The sequence below is a fragment of the Trypanosoma theileri genome (assembly GCF_002087225.1).
Source record: "Trypanosoma theileri isolate Edinburgh chromosome Unknown TM35_Tth_28_V1, whole genome shotgun sequence".
Taxonomy (NCBI): Eukaryota; Euglenozoa; class Kinetoplastea; order Trypanosomatida; family Trypanosomatidae; genus Trypanosoma; species Trypanosoma theileri.
Window position 1 is genome coordinate 26,932 of NW_021639870.1, and position 27,070 is coordinate 54,001.

General features: G+C 36.2%; 11 protein-coding genes across 11 annotated transcripts; 5 read left to right on the top strand and 6 right to left on the bottom strand.

Moving 5' to 3' along the window:
- Positions 1-402: 402 nt before the first annotated feature.
- Positions 403-2,010, bottom strand: TM35_000281110 (uncharacterized protein; the record flags this gene model as incomplete). The annotated part of the gene is made up of 1 exon (XM_029028142.1): positions 403-2,010. The coding sequence occupies one exon, from the start codon at positions 2,008-2,010 to the stop codon at positions 403-405; it is 1,608 nt and encodes a 535-aa protein (XP_028880461.1).
- A 609-nt stretch (positions 2,011-2,619) lies between these two features.
- On the bottom strand, positions 2,620-3,969 carry TM35_000281120 (uncharacterized protein; the record flags this gene model as incomplete). Its single annotated transcript, XM_029028143.1, has 1 exon — positions 2,620-3,969. The coding sequence occupies one exon, from the start codon at positions 3,967-3,969 to the stop codon at positions 2,620-2,622; it is 1,350 nt and encodes a 449-aa protein (XP_028880462.1).
- Positions 3,970-4,739: 770 nt separating this feature from the next.
- Positions 4,740-6,554, bottom strand: TM35_000281130 (uncharacterized protein; the record flags this gene model as incomplete). The annotated part of the gene is made up of 1 exon (XM_029028144.1): positions 4,740-6,554. One exon carries the CDS (start codon positions 6,552-6,554, stop codon positions 4,740-4,742), a length of 1,815 nt encoding a protein of 604 aa, XP_028880463.1.
- Positions 6,555-6,879: 325 nt separating this feature from the next.
- Positions 6,880-7,833, bottom strand: TM35_000281140 (leucine rich repeat containing 45; the record flags this gene model as incomplete). The annotated part of the gene is made up of 1 exon (XM_029028145.1): positions 6,880-7,833. One exon carries the CDS (start codon positions 7,831-7,833, stop codon positions 6,880-6,882), a length of 954 nt encoding a protein of 317 aa, XP_028880464.1.
- A 537-nt stretch (positions 7,834-8,370) lies between these two features.
- On the bottom strand, positions 8,371-10,122 carry TM35_000281150 (uncharacterized protein; the record flags this gene model as incomplete). The annotated part of the gene is made up of 1 exon (XM_029028146.1): positions 8,371-10,122. The coding sequence occupies one exon, from the start codon at positions 10,120-10,122 to the stop codon at positions 8,371-8,373; it is 1,752 nt and encodes a 583-aa protein (XP_028880465.1).
- Positions 10,123-11,637: 1,515 nt separating this feature from the next.
- On the bottom strand, positions 11,638-12,159 carry TM35_000281160 (uncharacterized protein; the record flags this gene model as incomplete). The annotated part of the gene is made up of 1 exon (XM_029028147.1): positions 11,638-12,159. One exon carries the CDS (start codon positions 12,157-12,159, stop codon positions 11,638-11,640), a length of 522 nt encoding a protein of 173 aa, XP_028880466.1.
- Positions 12,160-13,717: 1,558 nt separating this feature from the next.
- On the top strand, positions 13,718-17,320 carry TM35_000281170 (putative structural maintenance of chromosome 3 protein; the record flags this gene model as incomplete). The annotated part of the gene is made up of 1 exon (XM_029028148.1): positions 13,718-17,320. One exon carries the CDS (start codon positions 13,718-13,720, stop codon positions 17,318-17,320), a length of 3,603 nt encoding a protein of 1,200 aa, XP_028880467.1.
- Positions 17,321-17,677: 357 nt separating this feature from the next.
- On the top strand, positions 17,678-21,316 carry TM35_000281180 (putative myosin heavy chain; the record flags this gene model as incomplete). The annotated part of the gene is made up of 1 exon (XM_029028149.1): positions 17,678-21,316. The coding sequence occupies one exon, from the start codon at positions 17,678-17,680 to the stop codon at positions 21,314-21,316; it is 3,639 nt and encodes a 1,212-aa protein (XP_028880468.1).
- Positions 21,317-21,774: 458 nt separating this feature from the next.
- On the top strand, positions 21,775-22,785 carry TM35_000281190 (putative queuine tRNA-ribosyltransferase; the record flags this gene model as incomplete). Its single annotated transcript, XM_029028150.1, has 1 exon — positions 21,775-22,785. One exon carries the CDS (start codon positions 21,775-21,777, stop codon positions 22,783-22,785), a length of 1,011 nt encoding a protein of 336 aa, XP_028880469.1.
- A 288-nt stretch (positions 22,786-23,073) lies between these two features.
- On the top strand, positions 23,074-23,850 carry TM35_000281200 (uncharacterized protein; the record flags this gene model as incomplete). Its single annotated transcript, XM_029028151.1, has 1 exon — positions 23,074-23,850. The coding sequence occupies one exon, from the start codon at positions 23,074-23,076 to the stop codon at positions 23,848-23,850; it is 777 nt and encodes a 258-aa protein (XP_028880470.1).
- A 535-nt stretch (positions 23,851-24,385) lies between these two features.
- TM35_000281210 (amino acid permease) lies at positions 24,386-25,741 on the top strand (the record flags this gene model as incomplete). The annotated part of the gene is made up of 1 exon (XM_029028152.1): positions 24,386-25,741. One exon carries the CDS (start codon positions 24,386-24,388, stop codon positions 25,739-25,741), a length of 1,356 nt encoding a protein of 451 aa, XP_028880471.1.
- Between the last annotated feature and the right edge of the window lie 1,329 nt (positions 25,742-27,070).

Genomic DNA, 27,070 nt, shown 5'->3' on the forward strand with positions numbered 1-27,070 from the left:
TTTTTTTTTTTTTCAATTTCTTTTATTCCTCTCTTCTTCTTTTTTGCTTGCTCCCTTGATTTCTGAGACGTGGCACTATTGAAGAAGCATATGTATCTAATAATCGCAGCAGATATATATATATATATATATATATATATATATATATATATTCCTACTTTTCATCATTAGAATTATTTATACTCATTTATATCCACGCTTATTTTTTTTTTTTTATAATTGTTTTGGTTCTTCTTCTTTCTACACCTCTTTATTCTGAGGTTTGTAACTGAATTTACCAAACAGTCATCAAAATAAGATGTTTTACTCTTTCTTTTCTGCTCTAAAAAAATATATATATCAAAGAGGGATGTAAAAAAAAAGAAGAAAAAAAAAAGGACTCCACTAGTCATTTTTTCATCTTTATTCGTTTAATTGATTTTGTTGTAGTGGAAGAACAATAGGGAGGTTTGGTGGTAATGGTTCCTCTGCCTCATACACAATCAAATACGGATTCCATTTCAACACTTCCTTCACTGTTACCGCATATTGCTGAGCTATAGAGTTAAGTGTATCAAAGTCTTCATCACTTTCCTCTGGATAAGGAGACTTCTTCGGTACAATTGGTGATATATCATTACTGTTACACAACTTACCATCCATACTATTATCTACAGCAGAAGTATTATTTTCTACATTTAATTTTGTGGTTGGTGGTGGTGTTGTTGTACCATCTTTTCCCTTATCACGTATATCTACTAAATCATTTTGGGTACTTTTTCCTTTTGGTTTTGGCGATACATGTGGTGTAGGTGTAGGCGTTGAATGAAAAGAAGATGACTCGGTAAGTAAAGACTGATCACGATCACCAGCACGTACCTTCGCAATTGGTGATGGAGAAGCAGCAGAAGGAATAGCATCATTATCATCATCATTATCATTATTATTATTATTATCATTATTCTTCTTTGAGTCCGTAATAATAGTCACCTGTGGTGTAGTGGGCGGTTTCCCAAGATGTGAACCTGAGAAAAGTGACTTTGGAACAGGTGTATTTCCCGCAGCCATAGTTTTATTATTAGGGCCTTTATGTCCTGATACGTTAACAGAGACTTCTACAGAGGAATCCGCAGCACATAGATTATCCTTTATATTACTGTTATTCATACTATTCTCAACTGAGAAACCATGACGATTTGGAGATGGAGAAGGTAACATAAGTAACCGTATTTTTTTAGGTGAGTCGTCTTGTATATTAAGGGTTTTACAATCGTTATCGTTATTTTGTCTATAATTTATTGGTGATTCCTCAATATAAGTAGAGCGACGTGGGGCATCTTGCATATATGGAAGAGGTGCTAATGGTAATGGAACTTCTGCAGTCATAGTATCATCCGCACCAAGAAGAGGTTCTCCTAAACGCTGATGAGGTGTCGTTATATCAGAAATCTCAGCAAATTGAGAAGGTTCATTTACGTGCAATTTCATTTTTATAAATGTATTTGGTGGTAATACTTCTTCATCATCAAATTCTGATAACTGTGGGTTATAATTTCGTATTTCATCAAGAGAAACATTGTGAAGTCTTGCGACACTAGCAATGGTCTCAGAATAGGATGGTTGCCCTGCAGATTCTTTACTTTTGATAGTTTTCTTATCCGTCTCATCCTTCTTCTTGTTCACATCAACCGCATTACTACTACTCCTACTAATACCACCATTAGCAACAGCCTGAGCTGCCTCATTTTGCTCTTCAGGTTGTTGTTGTTGTTGTTGTTGTTTCGCTTTAGAAGAAGAAGAATTCCTACAATCATTTCTATTATTATCAGAAGTACGAGCATTACTGTTTTTGCCCGAGTGTATTTTTGCATTACGACGTGTCTGTCGCTCTACTACATGGCGTGCAATCGCAGTTGCATTCGCTAATGCTAACTGCAGTTGTGCGGCATCCGCCTGCATTAACATGCGGTGTGTGTCCAGCTGCCCAAGTACATACTGCAGCTGCTCAATCTGATATCGCACACCGTCCATCTAGTATTAACAGCCAAAGTCCACGTATACACAAAAATAAAATCTATATCTATTTGCCTTTGGACTCCTTTTTTTTTTTTTTTTTTGTGTGTGTGTGTGTTTGTATATACTCTCAGTCAAGAGGAACAGTCAGAGAAAAAGATAAAGAAAAGTTAAGGAGAGCAGTAGAGATCACAGCATCGCATTACTCATTCTTAAGAGTGAAGAAAATTGATCAAGTGGTATTACCAAAGAAAAATAAAAACAAGATATGAGTTAATCTGCCCACCCCACCCGTTAAGAAGAAAAAAAAGTGTGTTTTACTTCTTTTTTTTTTTTCTTTCCTTTATAAGTCTCCAAACCCCAGCAAACCCAAAAATAAAATAAAGAAATAAAAATAAAGAAATAAATTTATCTTGTTGTGTATAGATCTGTAATGGAAATGATGATACCTGTGAATGTAAGGACGTGTCTCTGTACACGTACACCGGTGAAAACAAAATATATATATATATATATATATATATATATATATATATATGTTTCATCATCATCATCATCATCATCATCATGGATTTCCTTTTTTCTTTTCTTTGCAGGTAAACCCCCTTTGCAAGACTCTTGTTATCTTCAATCTTCCTCAAGAAGGGATTGAAGCATTGGTACTACCAGCGGAAGTGTGAGTACCACTGGTGTTGCAGTGTACTTTGGCCCAAGCGCAGAAGAGACACCACTGTGGGCGCCGAATAACCGCATTGTCTGTGTGAGACTCAGTTGAAGCTCCGCCACTGTGGAGAGAGCATTCTCTTGCACCTCCGCACCTCGACGAAGCCAATGTGAAACTTGTGCTGTAAAGAAACTATCAGGATTATTACTGTTACTACTGTTGTTATTATTGTTTGGATTGATGCCTTCATGATCACCACTTGTGGAAGTATCACCTGCAGTTGGTTTTGTTTCATTATTGACATCCTCATGAAGAATACGTTCTGCACGTCGAAGAAGTTCTTCCACACCTTCGCGTGGGACACGAGATACCGCCGCTGCCCCTCCTGCAGATCCAGCCGTAGATGCAATAGAAGTGTCATTGACTCCAAGAGAACCCCGCGACTTGAGATTTGGGGAAGTGGGAATCGTCTTTATAGGCTCTTGAATAGAAACTGTCTCCTCGCACATGACCCCATGGCCGTTACCAACATTATTGGGTGGTAAGTGATTCCCTGCCATGTTATTAAGAGTAGATGGAATAGAGGGAGCATTTGTGTTCCTTTCATGTGTCTCCAGTACTGTGGAATGTTTCTGTCCGTCAAAGGAAGTAGCAGCCGTAGTTGTGGTCATTCCATTAGTAGAAGGAGGAGAAAAAGCAGAAATAGGAGCAGGTGTTATTGCAGGATTTCCATTCAATTCCACTCCGATGAAATTAGGAATGGTTTGATCAACTTCAACTCGTGTGGATGAAATATGAGCCATAGAAGTTAAAGCCGCAGTAGAAGCATCTGTTCCACCAGTTGTATCATTAGTAAGAAGAAAATCAAATAACTCTGTTGAATTGTGATGATCTTCTGTAATGCCATTCGTCACATCAGTGGTAGAAGGCCCGTTTCCATCATTGGATGTCTCATTTGGTACAAGTGCGGTAGTTGGCCACCCGCCATCACCACAGATATCATCAAAGCAGAATCCTTCAAACGCAGAAGCGTGCGCCGCCTCATCCTGACTGCTGATGGGTGGGAGATTGTGAAAAAAGAAATCATCAAAGCCAACATCGCCGTTATTATTATTGTCTGATGTACGACCATGTTGTTGTTGCTGTTGCTGCTGCTGCTGTTCAGTTAAATTACTTGCTGACATATCTTCTTGGATATCTAGTGATGGATTGTATGCATCGGCTCCAGTTGTGTCACCGCCGCGGCTGCTGTGAAATCCATTGATAGCGTTAAATACATCTGCTGTAGGATCTGTCGTTGGCAATGCTGTCATTACGGCTGGGCGCTAAAAACAAAAGCAAACAGACGTAATTACTGTTTAACAATAATAATATAGTAATAAAACCAAATTTCATAGGGTATACGTAGGTATAGAAAGATATAGAAGAGAATGGGGAAAAAACAAGAAAATAAATATACAAGGAGAGTAAACAAGAAAAAAAAAACAGCAAATGTGCATATTTACATAAAGATAGAAAATAAAGAAAAGGAAAAAAAAAAAACAGAAAAACTTGAGTGGATCCAATTACAACTAATATTCTCTCTTGATTGAGATTTAACTATCACACGTACATATACAAAAACAGGAGAGAGAGAGAGAAATAGAGAAACAGAGAGAGAGAATGTGGTATTCAAACACAAATATGACGCCTTTAAAATAACTTCTCTCATCCCACTATCTCCCACCCCGAACAGCAGAAAGTATTCTATTTCAAAAGGAAAGGAACAGAAAATTAAAAAAAAAAAAACGGTATAAAAATGTACACCAATAGAGTGATAAATTCATACTTTTCACTCTACCACTAAATAATAATAATAAACAAGTTCAACGGTAGAAACAAAACAAAAGAGAAATGGAGATTGCAAAAAATAAAATAAAATCTCCTACACAATGACTGGCAGCCAATACTTCACTCATATTATTTCTTTTTTTTTTTTTCTTTTGTTATCTCCACTCAAGAAGAACCCAACAACCCCTGAGAAAAAGAAACATAAAACCACAACCGAAAAACAACACTATAATAAATAAAAAAGCGAAAACACCTAAAAAGATGGTGTCTTGGCTGCACGTTGAGCTTGTCGCTGCAATTTCGCTACAGCTTCTAGAAGTTGATCGTGTTTACGAATGTCCTCATCTAGGCGTTCACGTTCCATCTGATCATCTCCAGGTATAAACCCTAATGGTTCACTAAAAGTAGACCTTGTTATCCCTGTTGATTCAGAATAAATAGGAAATGATCTAGAAGATCGCCTTCCATTTAACTGATAGCCTACAGGAGGCATAGGTGATGTCTCAAATCCACGATCACTCGATTGTTCCTCATTTACCGAGTAGTAGAAGTGACCTTTAAAATCTTCAGCAGGAATTTGCTGAGGATTTTTTAATGACATTGAACCATTCCTTGTATCACGTAAAAGACAACTTTGAAGATCCATCGTATTTCTATCTTGATAAGCGATAGTTGATTTCCTCGCACATTGTACCCAATCAATCTTTCTTGTTTTTTTCTGTATATCATCAACTACTGTATCATCATCACCTGCATCTACCTGAATCCCAATAGACCTCCTAGAGCACATTTCGGTCTGTGATGTTGCTGTTGTAGTTGTGGGAGAGACTTGTATAGCAGCTGATAAACTGTTTACAGTGGATAAAACTTTATGCGGTACACCATAGTTCCACGTTTCTCCAGCAAAGATATTAGCTCTAACGTTTAAATGCTGACGCCGCCGTTGCCCTAGATCTAATCCATTATCACTATTATTATTATTAGTATTATTAATATTATTAATCCCAGCCATGTTGCACTGGTGACTGGGAAGAGATGGAGAGACATTTTGTGAAGATGAACCAGTATCAATTACAGAATGTACTACACCATCTGCAAGTGTAAAAGAAGGAATTGTTTGGTTTAATCCTTCTGGGTAATGTGGTCTTCCAATGTCTGTAATGTTGTTTGGTGAGGCCGGTATCTCTTGAGCCACTAAACGATACCGTGCAACCCCAGGATCCTCTATAAACCGTAAAAAACGTTGCCGCCATTCAATGAGTTCATCCTCAAGTATTTTAGCTCTTTTCTCTAACATTTCTCGAAATTTTGATTCTTGTTCTAATTGTTGTCGTAGACGATCTTGTGCATGGGAATGACGCATTTCATCGTGTTCTTCGTGAATTTGAAATACCAATTGTTGTACCTCAGACAACTGCAAGTCACGTTCCATTAATGATTTCGCGTGCAAACGTTTCAGTTTTAAGTACTTTTTCTTCCAGTAAGAATCATCTAAAGAAGAAGAAGAAGCGTGAACTTCCACTCCCTCTGTACACATATTAGGGAAATCTTCCGTAGTCTTTCTAGAAGACCGTAGTGGAGATTTATATTTTATCCTTGAGTCAAACCGTTCTTGTTCTTGTTGTTCTTCTTGTTGTTGTTGTCGTTGTAATGGTGATAAATGTTTCTTTCCAGGAGAGTGCAGTAGTCGATCTATAAATCTTGGTTTCTCTATGCGATTGTTGTCATTCATACTAACATTTGTACTAGCAGTTTCACGTGGTCCTCTGTTATCACTTCGCTGCTGTTGTTGTTGTTGTTGTTGTTCCTCTTGTTGGTTTTGTTCTCGTTCTTGTCGGTGGTAAAATTGTCCGTTATGTGCATTTTTATCAAGTCTATTCTCATTTTGTCTTTGAGATAAAGCATTACGAAACGATTTGTTTTCGTTTTCCATAAGCTCCATCTGTTGACGAAGCTGTTGTGCCTCATACTGTGTCACTGCTAGTTGTCGCACCAACTCTGCCACTTTGTTTGGCGCTAACGCAGTGCTACCATTGACAGTCGAAGACATCTGCTGTGTTGAACTCATCACTGTGTTGCTATTACGCAAGAGCGAAGTGAGAGGAACTTCTAGTCACAGAGAGATAGAGAAATAGAGAGATAGTGAGAAAAAAAGGACACACACACACTGAGATACATGTACAGATATATATATATATATATATATATATATATATACAGAAAACGAAAAATAAAAAATTTTCTCTATACAGTATAGTATGAAAGAGCATGTGGGGTAAGAAAACGAAGAGCACTAACAACTCTCATTATACACATAACTCTTTTTTTTTCTCTTTTGCTCTGTTCGTTCCTTATACCACCATCAAAAACAGCAACAGCAATTGATGTTTTCTTCACGCAGCTATGGATACTTTTAATTCTCTTCGAATACTCTCCTTGCTACGTCGGTTAACAGCCAATTTCGCATCTATAACGTCCAACACATCCTCTGGAAACGCATTTCCCTCCAGATCTAGATATTCCAATATATTGTTGAACATGAGTCCATCTACTAGTGGATGGGTACCATACACACACCGTGTCATTCTCACAACACCTGCACTGGCCGCCAAATCGCGTGAGAAGCCCAACGTATTGAAACGTAAATCAATGTGTAGTAATACACCTGTACGACCAGAGCATACTAGCCATTCCGCAATTGCCCGCATAGTTGTATCGCAACCACCATTAATAAAGTTATCACTAAGAAAGACTTCTCGTAGTGCAGTATGATACTGCATCGCCCCACAAAGAACAGCCAAACCTGCTGAACGTGTACCAAGCTTGTTGCAGGAGAGATCAAGTACCTGTAATTGTTGAGATGATGTCACTAAGTTTGCTAGTGGTCCAGCATCTGTGGCTCCAACAGCACTTAAGTTTAGACTACGTAATAGTAAAGAAGAAGAAGATGTTGATACGGCGTCCGCAAGTGCAGCGAAGCCAGAATCTCCAAGATAGCAACCACTAAGATCAAGTATTGTGATTGGAAGAGCAATAAGTGCTGCTATAAGAGCTTTTATCCCACTAACTCCAAGTGACATTCCAGTAAGAGTGTATGACACCTCTATTTTATCTGAATGGTTTAAAGAAACCCCCTCATGTGTTGTTCTATTTTTTATCGGAACTGTACTTTTTTGCATTTCAACAGCAGCTTGCAGAACACGAGGATTCATCTCTATTGCAGATTCTTTGCATTTTAAGGCGTATATGCGAAGAAACAGCTCCAATATTTTATCACTGCAGTTCTCTTTGGAAGTCGTACAGGGAGAATTTTTCTCAGCTCCAGAAGTCGTCATCACTTCTGACATTCCTTCACACGCCTACTCAATTAACACGAGGAAATTTAAAAAATCCGAGTAGAAGCAAACAGGAAGAAGAGAAAAAGAAAAAGAAACAATAACAAAAAAAAAAAAAAGTGTATACACATACAAAAAAAAAAAAAGATTAAACTCAGATGTATTTGTATGTATCGTGGAAAAGTGAAAGAGTTAAACAGAACGGTACTGCGCCAATAATATTACTTACTTTGGCATGTGAAAGAGTCCGTGAATATCGTCAAAGTCCACCTCATTAAGAAAGTCTCTAAAAATATGTATGTAACTTTCAGAGACACATGTAGACTAGCTGTTTCACGTTATTTACCAATGATTCGACAATTCTTGAATTAAAATATTCAAACTTATGCGACTCTTATATCTACTAGCTCTCTCTCCCTCTCCCTTTTCGTTCTCCTTTTACTATCTTTCATTATTTTTCTCTTGGAGAAAAACGGAGGGATAATTCAATGTGTTTGTTATCATAATTATTTATTCGTGTAAAAGTATCCCTCTATCAGAATGCTTCTTTTAGTCCATTTCTCTTGACAGGTAGAAATCTAATTCCTCCTCTGATGCATCAAATGCTAGGAAATGAAGAAGAGAAGCAGCATCAATTGAGGACTGTTGTGCCATAGTCTTCACAGAGGCAAGAGGAGAAACATCTGTTGTATTGTTCGATAAGGAAACTGCTACTCCTGTGACTAAATCAATGTCATTACAAAACAGCTCTGCGAAACAAATAGCTCGTAGAATACCAGAAGGGGATAATGGTGTATAGATGTCTTGACGGCTACATAGACTACTTACATTCTTTAAGAATCGCAGCATCGATGAGGAAGGTCCTCGCGCTCCTAGACAACAACGTTGAGCAGCCAATTGTGGTGATATTTCTTGCTTCTTAGAAACCAAAAAGATATCAATTAGCGTATTCACAAGTTTTTCTAATTCTGCTTCCGATACCACAGAAAAATTAGAATAATGGTTCTCTTCTAAATTTTTTGAATTTTTCTTCTTCAAAAGATATGATCCCAAAAGGAGTTCAAACCAGGACTCATGTGGTTTAGATTGTGGATACGATCCGTCTGCTTCTGCCCAAGGTGAGAAACAATACCCTAAAGCAGTGTGTACTGATTTTAACCATATATCATCACGTTGCATATAAGATGTATTGGTAATATTCATTATATTTTTGTCATCAAATAAAACCATTCTTAATATTTGATTCCTCTCTTCTTGACTATTACTTGTTGAAAGTTCAGGTAATAGTGACGGTGTAAGTATGAATCCATACCACAAGAGTAATTCCATATCTGTGTAAGAACCATAGTGAAGAAATATTTGTTCACCGCTCGCAATAGGAAGGAGTGTCTCAAAAATATAGGCTTGTTGCCTTTCACTAAACTTCATAGTAGCATTACTTGTTAGTGCATAGTTAAAGTAGTCAACCCATGGCATAAGAGCCCATACTTCAGGATCATATGCAAAACCCCGACTCATAAGAGTATTGTAAGCCCAAAGAAATTCTTCAAGTTTTGCTGGAATTCGCAATTTTGAATCATCATCAGAATTAAATGGCAAAGCATTCAATACAGAAAGAACTGATTGACAAATTTGAAACTCGGATTTTACCCTTTCCTGTTCCAATATTACTTTCTTACGATGTTGTTCAAAAAGAAGGAAAGGACGAAGATAATTATCTGTCACAACAGATTCACTCGATTTCACAATATCATTTTCTTCAATACACTTTAATTCATTAACTTCCGGATAAAGTTCAAGGAGGTTATCATACTTTGATGGAAGTGATAATAACCATGGTTTCATCCATTTGTGATTCCACAGTGAGTGAGTATTTTCGTCTTTTTTTATAGTAGTATCAGTATTATTAGTTCCTTGAAAGGATGAAACGGTAAAACGATTCTGTTCTGTTGCTGCAAGAAGAAGAAAACAAATAATTGTATTTGTTGGAGACAATTTCCATTCCAACTCTCGTTCTATTTTTTCCAAAATACAAGTCGTATTAGCATCACCTTTATGCGTACCACCCAACTCAAATTGTCGATATTTATATTCACAGGAAGCCAAATAATGACGAGCCTTACTAGCAGTAATCATAGACCTTCGTGGAATCTTTGCTAGGAGTGTACCAGGCGGTAGTGACTTTGTCGCCACTACTCCGTGACCACCACCCATAGAAGGAATAGGTAATACCTGCATCGCAGGATGGAAGAAAACACCCTCCTCCCTAAGCAAAGACTGAAGAAGAATTGGTGTCTGCATGGGGAAAAAAAAAAACAGACCTCTGACGTTCCTTAATCTCACCTCTCCACAGAGATCTTACTACATCATTTAAGGTGTGTATTGTGTTTTTAAGGGATGGATTTCCAGAGGCAGTAAAAACAAAAGAAGAAAAAGAAAAGGATTACAAGAATCGCTTACCCTTCTTCAAGAAGAAGAAGAACAAAATAACAACAACTACAACAACAACAAGAACGAATCTGATTAAAGAATAAAAAAAGAGAGATCCTTTGCTTGTCACAACGTGACTATAAACCTCTCCCTACGTGACCCAGAGAAAAATGCTTGGCCGTAAAAAAATAAACACAAGATTGTCCAAGGATATTTTAGTCAATGATGACCTTACCGCTGACGTTCACTTAACATCAGTATTACTGTTATCAGTGGTGATGTTATTATTTTTTTTTTTTGATCTTTTTTTTCTGTACCATTGTTCCCCTTTAACTATCAAAAGGAAATCAAACACTCCAAGCGGGAGAAGTGTGAGAATCATGAGTCTCGCTTTTGCACATGACAACTAGCATATTAAAGAAAAAACTCCTCGTGTAATACAGCGTCTGAATAAGAAGAAAGCCATATTTCCGCTTGTTGAATAACAAAAGAATGAGATTACAAAGTAATGGTGCAACCACGTAATGATATTAGTTTATTCTTACACCAAAAGAAGCCGAGGTACTACTCATAGGAAGTAACAATCATGCATTTTTGTGAGTTTTAAAGATGTGTGAGAGTCAGAAAAGATGATGATCGTAATAATTTCCATTAGTGGCTCTTTTTATTGTAGGCCTGCGACATTATCTGGTAAGCTTTTTTTTTTTTTTTTTTTTTTTTTTGGAGGGATCCAGTCTCATAGCTTCTGTAGAAAAATAGTTAAACCCAGAAGGAAAAAGATCCATCAAAGACAAAATAAAGTAATAAAAAGAAGCAAGAATCATCAAATCCAATGTATGTTCAAACCAATAGCCAATGAGAAGTATGTATACCAGAAAAAAAGAGTATGGTGACGCATAAATTATAACAGGTACACTAGTTGAGTATCAACCTTGCATAATTCAAGTTTCTCTGTGTTGTCAGAAAAGCCTAAATGTATAGATAACAGAGTTCTCCTGTCTCATTGAGGTGAATCAGTAGAAATAGCAGTTTCCACACCTTCTCGTTTAAAAGGCGTCATCCATCATTTTGTATACTAAGTGAAGATAAAGAAAAAAAAATAGGTACAAACTATAATACCTTTATACTTGTTTTTACTTACTAACACTTCACTAGGTATATATATACATATACATACAAACAGCAAAAACGCAAAATAAGATACAGTGATATTGTGAAAATACTGATAGAAGCAAAAAAAAAAACCAAACAGTTTCATTTTATTCAACAAACCTCTCTAAAAGAAGGTAACATGCTCTATTCTTTTTTTTTTATTTTATTATTATAGATGACACCTTATTACGATTATTATTATTATTTCTTTAGTATTTGCTGACTTCACCTCGTTTACAAAGAACGACCTGCACTGCTTAATAACTGCATCTGTTCATTCGTCAAAAAAGTCCTTTGGGACCCATGCATCGTAATTTCGTAGGCAGTAGAGGGACTCTTTTCAGCTGTCCCATTAATCTTCGAATCAGAAGACAGTTTAACTGACTTTTCATCAGTGCTTTTTACCACCAACGAAAAAGCATTACCCCGAGATGTTAAAAGAATAGGGGATGGTAGAGATACTACAACAGACTCATCAGCAGAAACATCACCACCAGAGGCTTTGGTAAAGGTGTGACTAGCTAATGTATAACTATTAGTAGCAGTACTATTCTTCTTATCCTTATTCACATCATCACAGCATACCACCAAAGACAAAGTTGATGGGATTGATGCTTCCTTGCCACATCTACGAGTGAATACCAATGATGTCAATAATGTCGTAAAGGAAAAACCTTCTGCGCCTTTACGAGGTCGCAGTGGAAGTTCTTCTCCTGCCTTTAGTGCAAGAAAAAAAGGTGTCGTAACGTACGGCATTATGTCTACTAAGGTAAAACTAAAGGAAATGAAAACAAAATATTAACAAAATAAATTCACCCTGAATAAATAAATAAATAAGAAAATATCCAAAACACCCATTCAAAAATTCCCAGCCATATTTACAGATTACAGACCTTTGACGAATAATACACATTTTAGAGATTCCACAGAAAAAAAAAAACTAACTATTTAATCATAATCAGTATAAGATTTCAAAAACCGCAAAAATAATATCTCGACTATAGTGTCACCATACCAAAGAAAGTAGCTATGCGTTTGCTCTTCATAGAAGTACAGTAAATTAAAAAAAAACAACACCAAACGTGACAACATAATTTGATCACCCAAGTAAACCAAAATATAAGAAGAGAACATCCTACGGCAACAATAACAAGAAAAAAAAAAGAAGAACGACATCTTCTCATCTTAGAATACACGTTACAGTATAATCTGGCGACTACATTGACACCTTTGCTATTATGTAGTTACATGAATTCCAAAATTAGTTGTAGATATCGAGCAATACAGGCCCTTGCCTCTCTTAATTCCGATATTTTTGCGTTATAGCCTCTACTTTCACCGGATGTACCTCGTATATTAGTCCAAAGGCTTTCCATAACCCCAAAAAATCAGAGATGTAATTCTCTTTTATATTCCCCTGTTAAAAAAAAAAGAAAAGAAAAGGGAGAAAAAACACCCCACACAGATGATCAAGGGGATAATTCTTCTTTGAAGACCGCCACCCCCCACCGCCGAAGAAACCCATCGACGCCTCCCCATGATCCCCCACGCCGGGGCCCCAAAGAAACACGGCGTCCACGAACGCCGGGGGCACCTCGCCGGGAATACCCACCCCACCCCGCCACGACAGCCCACGGCGGAATAGGAGGAAAGAAACCCCAACCCCCGGCACTGTCGTCCCTCGCGGCGGGTTTTTATGATAAACGGGGCGGAGAAAAAAAAGGGATGGGAACCTTTCTGGGTTGACTTTTGGTGCCCTTTCCCTCGCAGCCTTGAAAAAACCGGAAGGGAGAGGGAGGAGGCCGTGAGGGCAACGGGGAAAAGAAAGACGAAACCAGAACGGGGGGAAGGTCGGCGGTGGGGTGTTATCTTTCTTTATTTCGTGGTGGTCGGTTTTTGGCCCTCGTGCACGCGGGAAGGGAAGGTTTTTGTGTTTCATGGCAGTGTTCTTTTTTTCTTTTTTTTTTGATGATGTTGTTCTTTTTCAAAGACCTATTGGGTTGTTTTGCAGAGACGAAGGCTTATTGATTCGGTAAACTCATGAAGCACAAGAAGAAAAGAAAGAACGATGAAAAAGAGAAAAAAAAATGTATTTTCTTAATGCTCAAATTGGGATATAGCTCTGCTTTGTTTTTCTTCTAGTGTATTCTACCTGAAATCTGTGAAATAGAGTACTCTTTACGAGTTATTAGACTGGATTATTAATACCTGTTTCCTCATGCTCTTTTTTTTTTTTCTTGTTGTTATTCTTGTTACTCTTTCCTTTTTTCTTGAATGGACTCTTCTTCTTATTCTTCTCTTACAGGGGTTCAAAATGCACATTAAAAATATCCTCATCTCGGGTTTCCGTTCCTATCGAGAGCAATCGTTTCAAACAGAACTTTCTCCCAAAAACAATGTTATTGTGGGAAAAAATGGTTCGGGTAAGTCAAATTTCTTTGCTGCTGTTCAGTTCGTTTTAAGTGAAAAGTATAGCGTATTAACTGCGGCAGAACGAAAAGAGTTATTTCATGTTGGTTCTGGAAGACCTGCTTTGTCTATTTTTGTTGAAATTATCTTTGATAATTCTGATGGACGTCTTATTATTCCTGGACGAACTGAAGAGAAAGAAGTTCGAATACGACGTACAGTTGGACTCAAACAAGATGAGTTTCGTGTAAATGATCGTAGGTTCACTGCTACGGAAGTCAAGCAACTATTGGAAAGCGCTGGCTTTTCTGCTAGCAATCCATATTATATTGTGGAGCAAGGTAAAATTGTTGCCTTGGCAAATATGACAGATGAAGAAAGATGTAATCTTATTAAAGAGGTTGCAGGTACAGGAGTTTACGAAGCCAGACGAAAGGAAAGTGAAGAAATTCTTGAAGAAACTTCACTAAAGTACAAAAAGATTGAAGAGTCTATTGCAGAATTACAAGAACGACTTTCTGAATTAGAGACTGAAAGTGCAGAATTAAAATCTTTTCAGGAAGTTGAGAAAGAAAGGAAGTGTATAGAATACTGTATTTTTGCGTTAGAATTATCAAATGCGAAAGAGTGTTTAATAAAACTTGATGAGAAACGAAATGAATTTCTTTCTACTTTAAATAAAAATAGAGATGATGATATCAATATAAAGAATGCTATCGAGTCATCAGAAGCTCATATACGTAATTGTGCAATACGTATTGCACAATTGGAAGAAGAGATGCGATTACTTGAGAATGAAGCAGCTTCATTAAATGGTAAAAAAGCTATTGCTCAATTGGATGCTGCTGATGCTACAAATGCTATAAGTCGAAATGAAAAGGAAAGAGTTGCTCTTCAAAAAGAAGAGAAACAACTAGAAAAAAACATTTTAAAAGTAAAAAGTGACTTGGATATAAAACAAGGTAAATTGGCCTCTCAACAGAAAACTATGGAGAAAAAGAGTGAAGAATTGGCTGTCTTAGAGGCTAAACTTGAAAGCCTTCTGGCTAAACGTGGACGACGTAAACTTTTTAAAAATAAAGGGGAACGTGACAAATGGCTTACAAGTGAAATTGAACGTAACAGAAATATCATAGATGCCCATAAAAAAGAGGTTCTACGTCTAAAGAACAACATAGATGATGTGGGTAAACAAATTCGTGAAGAAGAGAGACAACAAAAGGAAAGAGAGGAAATAACAAAGAAAGTGGAATCCAAAATGGCAGATCATGAAACTCAAAGAGTGAAAGCAATAAAGTTACGAAATACTCTTAATATTGAACGAAGAAATCTTTGGCAAAAAGTAAATGAACAAGAAAGTGTTCTTCAGAGGATTCAAGATGAATATAATCGTTCAAAACATCAACTTGAACGTGCTGTAAGACATGATATTCGTCAGGGATTACAATCTGTAAAAGAAGTTTTAAATGAAATTGGTGATGAAAGGCTTCGTAAAGCTGTTCATGGTCAATTAATTGAACTTATTGATGTTTCTAAAGGATATGAAGTTGCTGCAGAAGTAACTGCTGGTAATGCTTTGTTTAATATCGTTGTTGATTCTTTTGAAGTAAGTGCTATACTTCTTGAACAAATTAATATTCGAAAAAAACCAGGACGTATATCTTTTTTCCCTTTGGATACATGTAAAAGTGTACCAATGCGATTTGATTCAAAAGATGGATGTACTTCTCTTATGGATCATATTTCATGTGATGAAAAGTTTAAAGGAATAGTTGCAGAAGTTTTTGGAAGGACCGCTGTTGTTTCTTCTATTGAGGATGGAGCTAAAGCTGTAAAACAGTACAACTGTGATACTGTTACACTTGAAGGTGATCAAATTGGTCGTAAAGGAGGTATAACTGGTGGTTATTTGGAAACCCGAAATATGAAATTGTCTGCTTTCAAGAATGAAAAGATACTTTCTTCAAAGCATATAAAGGAAAAGGATATACTTGAAAAACTTTGTCAAGAAGTTGCTGTTATTGAACAAAAGATTACTGATGTTATAAATGAAATTGAGTCTTTAAAGGGAGAGTTTTCTGTAGCAGAAAATGAAGCTGATGCTGACCTTCGAGATGTTCGTCTACATAACGAAAGGAAAGCAAGACTTGAAAAACAAAAAGATCAACTAATTAGTGCACAGAAAGGGTTAGAAAAGAATATATTGGATGCTGAAAATGCTTTATCAGTTCTACAACAGGATATTAAAGATGAATTTGTATCTAGATGGGGAGAAGAAGAAGAAGCTCAACTAGAGTTACTTATGAATGATGTTGATAAGGGTCGCCAAGATGTTTCATCATTACAGTTACAGAGTGTTCAGTTGGCTACAGAAGTTGGTTTATTAGATGATACTCTTCAAAACCTAACTCGTCGAATGAATATTGTACATGATCGTCTTCGTGAACTTGGTTGGGTTAAAACTAATAATCAGACATTAGCAAAAGAACAAGTAAATGTTGATGAAGAATGTTCTCTTGTTTTTAAAAGATTGGATGCTGTGAAACAGCTTATAGATGAAGTGACAAAAGATAAAGCTGATACAGAAGTAAAACTTGAAAACTTAAAAAGTAAACGACTTAAAACTTCTAGATCTGTTCAGGAACGACGAGATGATGATGAAAGATCTCAAATTCAACGAACCCTTCTTGTACAACGACGTGATGATGCCCTTGAAAAAATAAGAAAATTAGGTGTCATTCCTAAAGATGCAGAACGTTATAGTGGACAGTCCTTGGGTATGTTAATGCATCGTCTCAAAGAAAATAATGAAAAGATAAAAAAATATGCACACGTAAACCGAAAAGCCGTTGATCAATATTCTTCTTTACTGGAGACTAAGAATGATTTGGTTGCACAAGGAGAAATCTTACAGAATGAACTTAAAAGTATTCATGAATTAATGGATCACCTTGATAAAAAGAAAGATGAAGCTGTTGAACGTACGTATAAACAAATTCAATACCAATTTGAAGAAGTATTTAAGGAACTTGTTGCAACAGAAGATTCTCATGGAGAATTACAACTTGTTCGATCATCTCTTAAGAAAGAAGCAGGTGAAGATCCTTATATTGCTGCCCGTATTCGAGTCTCTTTTGGACTTGGAACAGCTATAACAGATTTGGCTCAATTAAGTGGAGGACAAAAGTCACTCGTTGCATTGGCACTGATATTTGCTATTCAACGTTGTGATCCTGCACCATTTTATCTATTTGATGAAATTGATGCTGCGTTGGATGCAGAATATCGATCATCTGTAGCAAAACTTCTCCGCAAAGAATCTGAAAACTCTCAATTCATTACTGCAACTTTTAAAACTGAGATGCTAGAGGCTGCTGATCAGGTTCTTGGTGTATTTTTTCATAACAAGGTAAGCAGGATTCAAGTTATCTCTCTTGAAGAGGGTGTAAAGCTGTTGAAGCAAGCAGCCCTTGAAGAAAGAAAACGAGCACGTGAATCAGAGGAGTAATAATTATATTAGCTTTCCTTTTTTTTCTCTTTTTTTTTTCTTGTCCTATTATTTATTAAACTGTTTTTATTTTGCGGGGGTTTGTGTGGGATGAACAGAAGTTGAGGTTACCATAGAACAGAGTCTAACTTTATCATAGAGAAGAATCTAATTAAAATGAATCAGTACATTTGGCGGGAAATCAAAAAAAAAAAAAATAATAGAAAAAAAATGTCACAATTAACCTTTCTTCTTTTTCTTGTTGTTGTTGTTTCTTTGTTTGTTTGGTCATTCCAAATGTTACTCTTTTATATGGATTTGTCTTCTTTTTTTTTTATGTATATCCTACTTTGGTTGTTAGTTTCTTCTTTTCAAGAAATGAGCACATTCAAGACGGGAGATAATGTTATTTTTCGTCACCCAGAGCATTCATGGGTGATGGGAGTTGTTGAAAGCGTTTCAAAAGAAGGTATAGTCTGTATTACAAAGGATGATATAAGAAAGGATACCACTCCAAATGAAGCTATTACGATAAAAAAAATGGAAGATATTGAGTTATTTTTTTTTGGTGGAGTTTTTAATGAATCTCCTGATGACCTACTTACTTTAACTATTCTTCATGAAGCAGTTTTACTACGATGCCTTTATATACGTTACATGTCAGATATTGTTTACACCAATATTGGAGCTATAGTAGTCGCTTTGAATCCTTTTACATATTCTATTCCACGTTATCAAGATACGGAAATGAAAAAATACTTAGCTGCAGGACGTAGTTTGAATGCAACATCTTTACCTCCAAATTTAGTTCCACATTCATGGACTCAGGCGCATATTACATATTATGAAATGGTGGATAGTGTAAGTAACCAAAGTATTATTGTTTCAGGAGAATCAGGAGCAGGAAAAACTGAAGCAACAAAAATAGTATTAAAATATTTAGGTATTATTTCATCACTTTCTGCTAGTGGTGAAGATCAAAGAGCATCTTTAAATATTGGTGAAAAATTAGTTTCTTGTTCACCTATTCTTGAGTGCTTTGGTAATGCCAAAACTGTACGGAATGATAATAGTTCTCGATTTGGAAAGTTTATGAAGGTAAAATTTAACTCTAAACATCTTGTGGTTGGTGCTGAAACTACTAATTACCTTTTAGAAAAAAGTCGTGTCGTCTCTGCCGCAAAAGGGGAACGTTTATATCATTCTTTTTATCTTTTGGTTCGATCAAAAGGGTCTATGACACGAACTCTTAATCTTGAAAGTGAAGCTCAATATATATCACTTTCTTCTGGAGGTACAATGAATAATAGTGAGTATAATTCAGAAAGTGATTTTAATGATGTTTGTCATTCTATGGAAAAAGTAGGAATGACTCATAAAGAGATTACATCTGTCTGGCGTGTTACTGCAGCTGTGATGACACTACTAAATGTTAGATTCCTTCCAGAAGAAGAAGGTTGTTCTATTGATCCTAAAACTATGAATTATGTTAAAAAAGCGGTTCGATTGCTTGAAATAGATGAAGAAGCATTAATTCATGAATTATTAACAAGTACTAGAGCTCTTCCTAATAATCAATTTGCTTTAAAGAGAAATGATGTAGTTTCTGCTATTGATATTCGTGATGCTATGTGTAAACATTTGTATCAGGGTATTTTTTCATGGCTTATCGATAGGTGTAATAATTTATGTGATGTTGAAAGTGATGGAAATTGGATTGGCCTTTTAGACATATTTGGGTTTGAAGATTTTAAAGTAAATTCATTTGAACAGTTATGTATTAACTTAACCAATGAACGCCTTCAGTATCATTATAACTTAAACATTTTTAAACGTGATCTAGAAGAATGCAAAAAAGAAGGTATTGATGTTACTGATATTAAATTTCCAGATAATACAGAATGTTTAAACATGCTTACTGCACAAGGAGGTATTTTACCTCTTCTGGATGAATGTTGTTGGCTTGGAGGAGGAACAGATCTTGGTTTCTTAACAAAGGTAGTGGATAAACATGAAAAGAATCCATTTTTTAAAAAGGATCCTGTATCTCGAGATACATTTTGTGTTCGACATTATGCTGCAGATGTTACTTATAATGTAATGGGATGGATTGAGAAAAATAGAGATACTTTAAAGGATTCTATTAAAACTATCGTACGGGGAAGTCATGATAATGTAATTGCGCATTGCCTTCCTGCACCTATTCCATTATCTGAAAAGAAAAAAGGAGGAAAAGAATTTACGGTTAGTGGATTTTTTCGTAATCAATTATCATCACTTATGGATCTTATTGGTAGTACAAATCCTCATTGGATTCGTTGTATTAAACCTCATCCTTTAAAAAAACCAAGAATGTTTCATGGTAGAGAAACTATGAATCAATTAGAATCTAGTGGAGTTCTTGGTACTATAAAAATACGAAAAGCTGGTTATCCCGTACGTCTTCCACGAAATATCTTTTGTCATCGATATCGATTATGTAGTTCTTTACAAGAAGGAAATGAGAAGGAACTTGTAGAAGATATCATTAAACGAGCTCAATTAGAAATACCTGCTCAGGTTCAATTAGGTTCTACCAAAGTATTCCTTAAATCAGAAGCGCATAACATACTTGAAAAACTACGAAATCAACATTTATTACAAACTTCAATGCTTTTACAACGAATTTCTCGTGGATACTTGGCACGACATAAACTTTTCTTAGCTCACCTTTTACTTCACAAAGCTGAGCATCTTCGAAAGAAATTAGAAAGGGCGTTGAAAGAAGTATGGGAAAAAGAGAAACAGTTCCGAGACTCTTGTAAAAGTGAAGAAGAACAACTATGGGGCTCACTTATGCAATTAGAAAATGAAAAGCGAAGTGTTCAAATGGCAATTGAGGTTGAGAGAAAAGAACGTATTCGTAAAGAGGAAGAGAAACGTAGAAAAAGAGAAGAAGAAGAACGACGACGTATAGAGGAAGCAAGACGATTAGAAGAACTTCGTAATAAAGCAGCTATTTGTATTCAACGTCATGTAAGGGGTGAACTGGTGAGAATTAAATTATATCGAGTTCTTTTAGAAGAGCGACGGGCCGCCGTGGAATACGAACGTGAACGCGCATGTGAACAAGAACGGGTCATAATGAGAAGTATCGATCATGAACGCGTCTTGGATGAAAAATCTTGGATAGAATGGTTGAATACTGTAGATCACCTTAAACGAAAGAAACAACAAGATGAACAGCGATTAAATGAAAAAGCATTACAAAAGAGACGTATTTTAATTCGTGAATTAATACGTAAAGAAGATAAATTTCGTTTACATATTGAAGTGGAAGAAAATGATGAACGTATTGAATGGATGGCACGTTGTCAAGCTCTCGCTAAAGATATAAAGAAGAAAAAATCTAAAGGACGACAACGTGTACATCAGTTGCATACCAGACATGTGGAATCTTTTCAACCAAAACAATTAGAGGTCGAAAATTTAGCCGAGAGAAGTGCCGCATCGGATGCACGTATGAGAGATTCATTAGTAGAGTATGCACTTTCACGTGCACGTCAGTATGAGGAAAAACCAGATGAAAAAGAAGGTATAAGGTCTACAACTAAAAATACGTTCTCTAAAGATTATACAGAGGAATATATGTTTAATCAAGTTCGGAAGAAATGGCTACGAGAACAGGAATGTATGGAACAGGGAATTGTTTCTCCTTCTACAGAACATGATTTAAGGCCTTCTGTAATGTCAAACCCTGGTTTTAAGAATCTTGTGGATGTTGATATTAATAATAATAATAATACTATTAATACTATTAATAGTAATAATAATAATCAATTTAGTGCTCCTTATCGAACAGTTGAAGCGTCGTTGAAGTCTATTTCACCATTATTACAGTCTCCTTCCCAATTTACACAAACTGCAATGACTGAGCGTGGGATTCGAACCGGTACTGAACCTTCATGGATAATAGATGAATCCGAAGTAAAAAAGAACAAAAAAACTTTTGATTGGGATAGTGTTTTTAGATATTAGTTCTATTATTATTTTTCTTTATCGTGGGTTATTTTATTCACCTTTCCTCTTTAGTGTTATTTTTTTTTTTGTTTTATTTTATTAATATTGACAACCAAATAAATTAATTATGTATGATGAATTTTTTTTTTTATCGAGCAAATACCATATATATATATATATATATATTGTTTACGATTATTATTATTTTTTTATTTTATTTTTCTGTACTGTGTCATCTTTTTTTCATTTCTTTAAACAGGCCTCTCTGCATACACAAAATCTATACAATGTTCATCTTTTTGTTTTATTTGTAATGTCTTTTCTCCTTTGGGTGTATTTTACCTTCTCTCTCTCTCTCTCTCTTTTTTTTTTTTTTTTTTTTTTTTTTTTTTTTTTTGTACATGTTAGTTTTTCTTTTTTTTTTTTCGCTTGTGTTTTCTCTCTGTGGAGAATTTTGCTGAGATATAGTGATAACCATGATGGAAAGTTATCCTCTCTTCGTGGTGCCGTGCAGACGTGGTGGGGTTCCATGCCTTACACCTGATCAAGTACGAGATATTCTAACCAAAGAAGAACGGGTGATAAGTCTCTCTATCTTTGATGCTTACGAATATGTAAATATTTGTAAAAAATCTCAGAAGGGATTTGCAGAGTTTTGCGGCCTCGGTGAGTTTACAACTATTTTAACGGTTCGAAGCCCACATGTAGGGATGCATGCCAGTGCTCCAGCTACAGAGACCACTTTGTGCGGAAATCATGAAAAAGGTCGAATCTCTTTTAGTAATGAAAAATGGAAAGAAGTGGTTTTGTCTATTCAGCCTTCTATAGCTATTCCTCTTTATGATGCAGTGTCATTGTATGAATCACAAACAAAACGAAGGCGAACAGCAGAAGGACGTTCTATTCGTTGGTCATCTTATGCTGATTCTATTCAAAATCAGATCGATTGTAAATTAATGAAACCGTTATGTGTTTCGGATAATAATACTAAGTACGTTTTTACAGAGGAACTTTGTCAAAATGAAACCTTACAACAATACTATTCCTATTTAAGTCAAATTGGTACTGGAAAAGTAGTAATGAGCACGGCCATATCAGTTTCTGCTATTCTTATGTGTTTAAAGACAGGTGTATCATTTATTGAGTCTGCGTTACCGTGGATATTGGCAGAGAAGGGAATAGCTTTGGTTTTTGATTTAACTCCCGTTTCGGGAAAAATACCTCCTCGATATGAATCACAAATCGATTTAAATGATTATACTTTCGCAGTGGATATTCAACCCCTGTCGTTAGATTGTAATTGCTACACATGTTCACGACATACGCGGGCGTACATTCATCATCTTCTCACTGTTCAGGAAATGAATAGTGTGACACTTCTCACAATACATAATTTGACGCGTTTGGTTCAATTGGTTAGGATTTACCGAAATGCCGGTGTTGAAGATCGTGAGTTGCTTTTAAATTGGGTCTTCGCTCAGCTGTGAGCAACGCCGTAGTTTCCTATAACACATAGAGAAGGAGATAAATTATATTTATTCCTCTTCTTTAATTATACACTTTTAGATGTTTTACTTTATGTGAATACTTTTTCTATTATTTTAATTTTTTTATTCCATCATATGTATATATATATATATATATATATATATATATATATATATATATATATATATATATATATATATATATATATATATATATATACATATATACAGTGGTTTCTTTTTTTTTTTTCCTTTCTTAATTTCTTAAAATTTTTTAAATGATAAAAGATGAAAAGGAAACGACCCATAGAGGAAGAGGAAAAGGAAAATCGAGGTCAATATGCCGCGTATTTGTGCTCTGGAAGTTGGTGTGCTCTAGTGCCTCTGTATAGACCATTAACGGCGGATGTGGTAGACGGGGATGTTTTTCCCGGTATTGCCTTCTTCTTTTTACCACATGTGATTGGAATGAAAGATGACAGATATCTTCTTGCTCTTTCAGAAGGTGAAACCCCATGTGATAGTTTAATTAAACGAAGACCATGGCAACCATGCTCTCTGCATGGCCCTTTTCGATGCTCATGTTTTATTTTAGAGCAGTTGGCACGAAATGTTTTTCAGTTGGAGCAGGAATTAATGATGTTACGTGTACGAATTGAAGTAGTGGTGGATGAGAAGAAAGATAATCAAGAAGATATGATACCCTTTTTAAAGGTGAATACAAAGGAACGTACTGTATTTCTGTACCTCTGTGGACTCCCACTACCGCAAAGATGTTATGGTCCTTTTAATTTATATGAAGTAGATGATGTCATGTCGATAGGCCATGCAATTACTTCAGCCCTTAAAGGGGCACAACTAATGATAAAAGATTTTCCGAAATGTGTACTTTGCGCCATCAAAACGGAGGATACATGTTCAGTTTGCCAATGTGTGGTGTGTAATAATTGTGGTGTTTTGTGTCTTTCCTGTGGTAAGAAGGCTTGTACGGCTTGTGTAGTTGTTGTGAACACAGAGGCGTTATCAGAGGAAGACGTTTGCTGTTTTTCATGCTATAACCTTTAAATTGGATTAGATGAAAATGTCGTTACTGCTAAGAGGCCCTTAAATACGGGAAACCAAAACCTTTTTATGGATTTAATTTTTCTGCGTATCCGTTCCTTTACTCTTTTTTTCTTCTTTGTTCCATTCTACATTTCTGTCTAATTTAATTAATTGTTATTATTGTTATTATTATTATTATTATTATTATTATTATTATTATTATTAATGGTGATGGTAAGGGGAATTGAAAATAAGAAGAGTGACCTTCATTACCACGACATGCCTCGCACTTTACGTGCTCCCACATGACATGTCGTTGACATCTGTTTTCGATCCCCTTTTGCTCTATTTTGCTTTTCTCTCTTCTTTTTTTGTTGTTGTCGCTCCACGAAAAGAAGGTGCTGTAACCGACGTCCGTATTACGAGGGAAATAATAAACACAATTACAATAAGGAGAAAACAAAACCCCAAGCGAGAGACAAACAAATTAAATTAGAAATCATCAAATACAAAAAAACACAAAACAAGGTATTTCACACTTACTTTTGCATAAGAAATGTCCTCTCCACACGACTCTCAGGAGATCAGGCCAGAGCCAGTGAAGAATGTTCTTGCGGGAGCTTCCTCTGAGGTGAGTATTGACAGCGATCCAAAAGAGGTGAAAAACGATAATTGGCTGAAGAGACTCGGTCACCAAATCGTCCCAGACGGCGGATTTGTCTCGGGTGTATTTAATCTCGCCGGTGGAAGTCTCGGTGCGGGTATCCTCGGACTCCCATCCGCCTTTCACGCCTCCGGTATCGTTATGGGAACCATATACCTTATTGTCATTTACTTGCTCACGGTATTCTCAATGGACATTCTCGCACGTGCTGCAAAAAAGACGGGAATTCGCAGTTATGAAGCAATGGCGCGCCATTTATTTGGACGTGGTGGTGATATCTTTACCGCTGTTATTATGTTTGTCAAGTGCTTTGGAGCTTGTATTGCCTACGTTATCTCTATAAGTGATCTGTTTTACGCGTTTCTTACGGATGACAACGTAACTGGATATTGGGCTTCACGTAGTTTTATTCAAGTTCTCACAACTATTACCTTCTTCCTGTTTATGTTGCCACTTTCTCTTCCGAAGCGGATCAACTCATTGCGTCATGTTTCACTTTTTGCAGTAGTATTTATTGTATATTTTGTGATATGCGTCATTGTGCATGCTGCTAAATTCGGTATGAAGGATGGTTTGAGGGATGATCTTGCATTATTCCAATCAGGAAACGAAGCTATTCGAGGACTTGGTATGTTTATGTTTGCGTATATGTGCCAGAGTAATATGTTTGAAGTATGGAATGAGATGCGTCCAGTGCAGAGTGTGAGTCAAATGACTTATCAAACAGCCGCCAGTATGTTACTGTTAACCGTCTTTTACTGGCTTACTGGATTCTTTGGTTACGCGGAGTTTGGCCCAGAAGTCGGATCTTCTGTTCTTAAGATGTATCGTCCTTTACATGATGTCGCAATGGCTATTGCCTACGTTGGTGTTATTATTAAACTTTGTGTGGCCTTTTCCCTGCATATTCTTCCCTGTCGTGATTCTCTCCATCATCTTCTTGGATGGTCTTTGGATACGGTGGCGTGGTGGAAGAATGCCCTTCTCTGTACCGTTTGCTGCTGTGTTGCCCTTGTTGCCGGTTTATTTATTCCCGACGTGAATGTTGTCTTTGGACTTCTCGGCTCCTTCAGTGGTTCTTTCATCGGCTTTGTCTTCCCCGCCCTCTTCTACATGTACGCTGGGGATTTCAACATCAAGTCCGTAGGCATTTTGATGTATCTCTCCACCTACGCCCTTCTTTTCGCTGGGGTGGTGGTCATCTGCTTTGGTACCACCTCTACCATCTACGGTGTGGTTAAAAAATAAGCCAAAGAGAGAAAAGAAATAAAAAGAGTCTAATTAAAAAAAAACATTATCAATAACAACAGCAGAGAGACATAGTCGCTTCCTTGTTTCCATTTTTCTTCTCTTCTTCTCTTTCTCCTTCTCTGTGGATGCACCTGTGTGTTATTATTTTATTTTTGGGCTCTGCGTTTCATCCCTACCGCGAGCTCTACACGCATTCCAATGCTCTTTCTCCACTGGAGGCGAAAGGGGGAATAGAATGGAATGGAAAAGGGAAAAAGGCGAAAGAGAAAGAAAAAAGAAAGAGGAAGAAGAGAGAGAAGTTGAAGATACTTTTGCATTGTTCTCTGTATTTCTCTATCTGTGTGTCGTATGTATGTATGTATGTATGTGTGTGATGGGTCAAGGCAATCCGCAAACAAAATCTGAAAACGGAAACACAAAGGTGTAACAGCAATAATAAGGGAACGACTACATTAATAAAAAAAACGTTTTTTTATTTTTATTTTTCTCACCTTGCGAAAAGAATGATCGAGTCTTACGTTATTAGGTAGTAAATCGTGTACTGGTGTATTAAAGTTTTCGAAAATTTGTTTATTTTATTCCTAATAGCTTGTCAAACGTGGGTTTTCTAGAAGGACCACATAACCCAACCCTACCCTCTACGCTGCTACTTGTAGGCGGGTTTTATTGGTCTTCTTAACACTTCTATTTCTTCAGTTCCTGGGGTGTTTTAATATATATATATATATATATGTATTAACTGTTTTGGAAATATCAGAGATTTATTTTTTTTTACACCAAGGGGTTCGGATTCATATAGGATAAATACACGGTTTTATATGTTTTTCTGTTCTGTTGACGGTAAAAGTAAGGCTAAGATTTTTTTTTCTTTTTTTTTTCTTTGAATCATTTTGAAAACATAACTGGAATTCTTTAAAATAAATAAGGCGAATAGAAACGATTAGACTCAAGAATTGCATGCAGTGGGAGACATATTTTTCATTTTCTGTGTACTCCAACTGTTTGTTTGTTTCTTTGTTTGTATCTGGAGCAATTAAATCCTTTTTTTTTTTTTATTAATCCCCCCCCCCCCTCTTTCCCTATAATATGAAGGAAAAACTGTAAGAGAGCTTTCTTGGGTTTGGGTAAATTTCATTAAACTCTCCACATGCGCGCACATCATTTTTTTTGTTTTACCTTCTTTTATGCGAAAGTATAAATGTTGTTAATGTTTATAATTATAAAAATAATAATTATTAATGGTGATGTTAGGTGAATATAAAATAAGAAGAGTGACCTTCATTACCACGACATGCCTCGCACTTTACGTGCTCCCACATGACATGT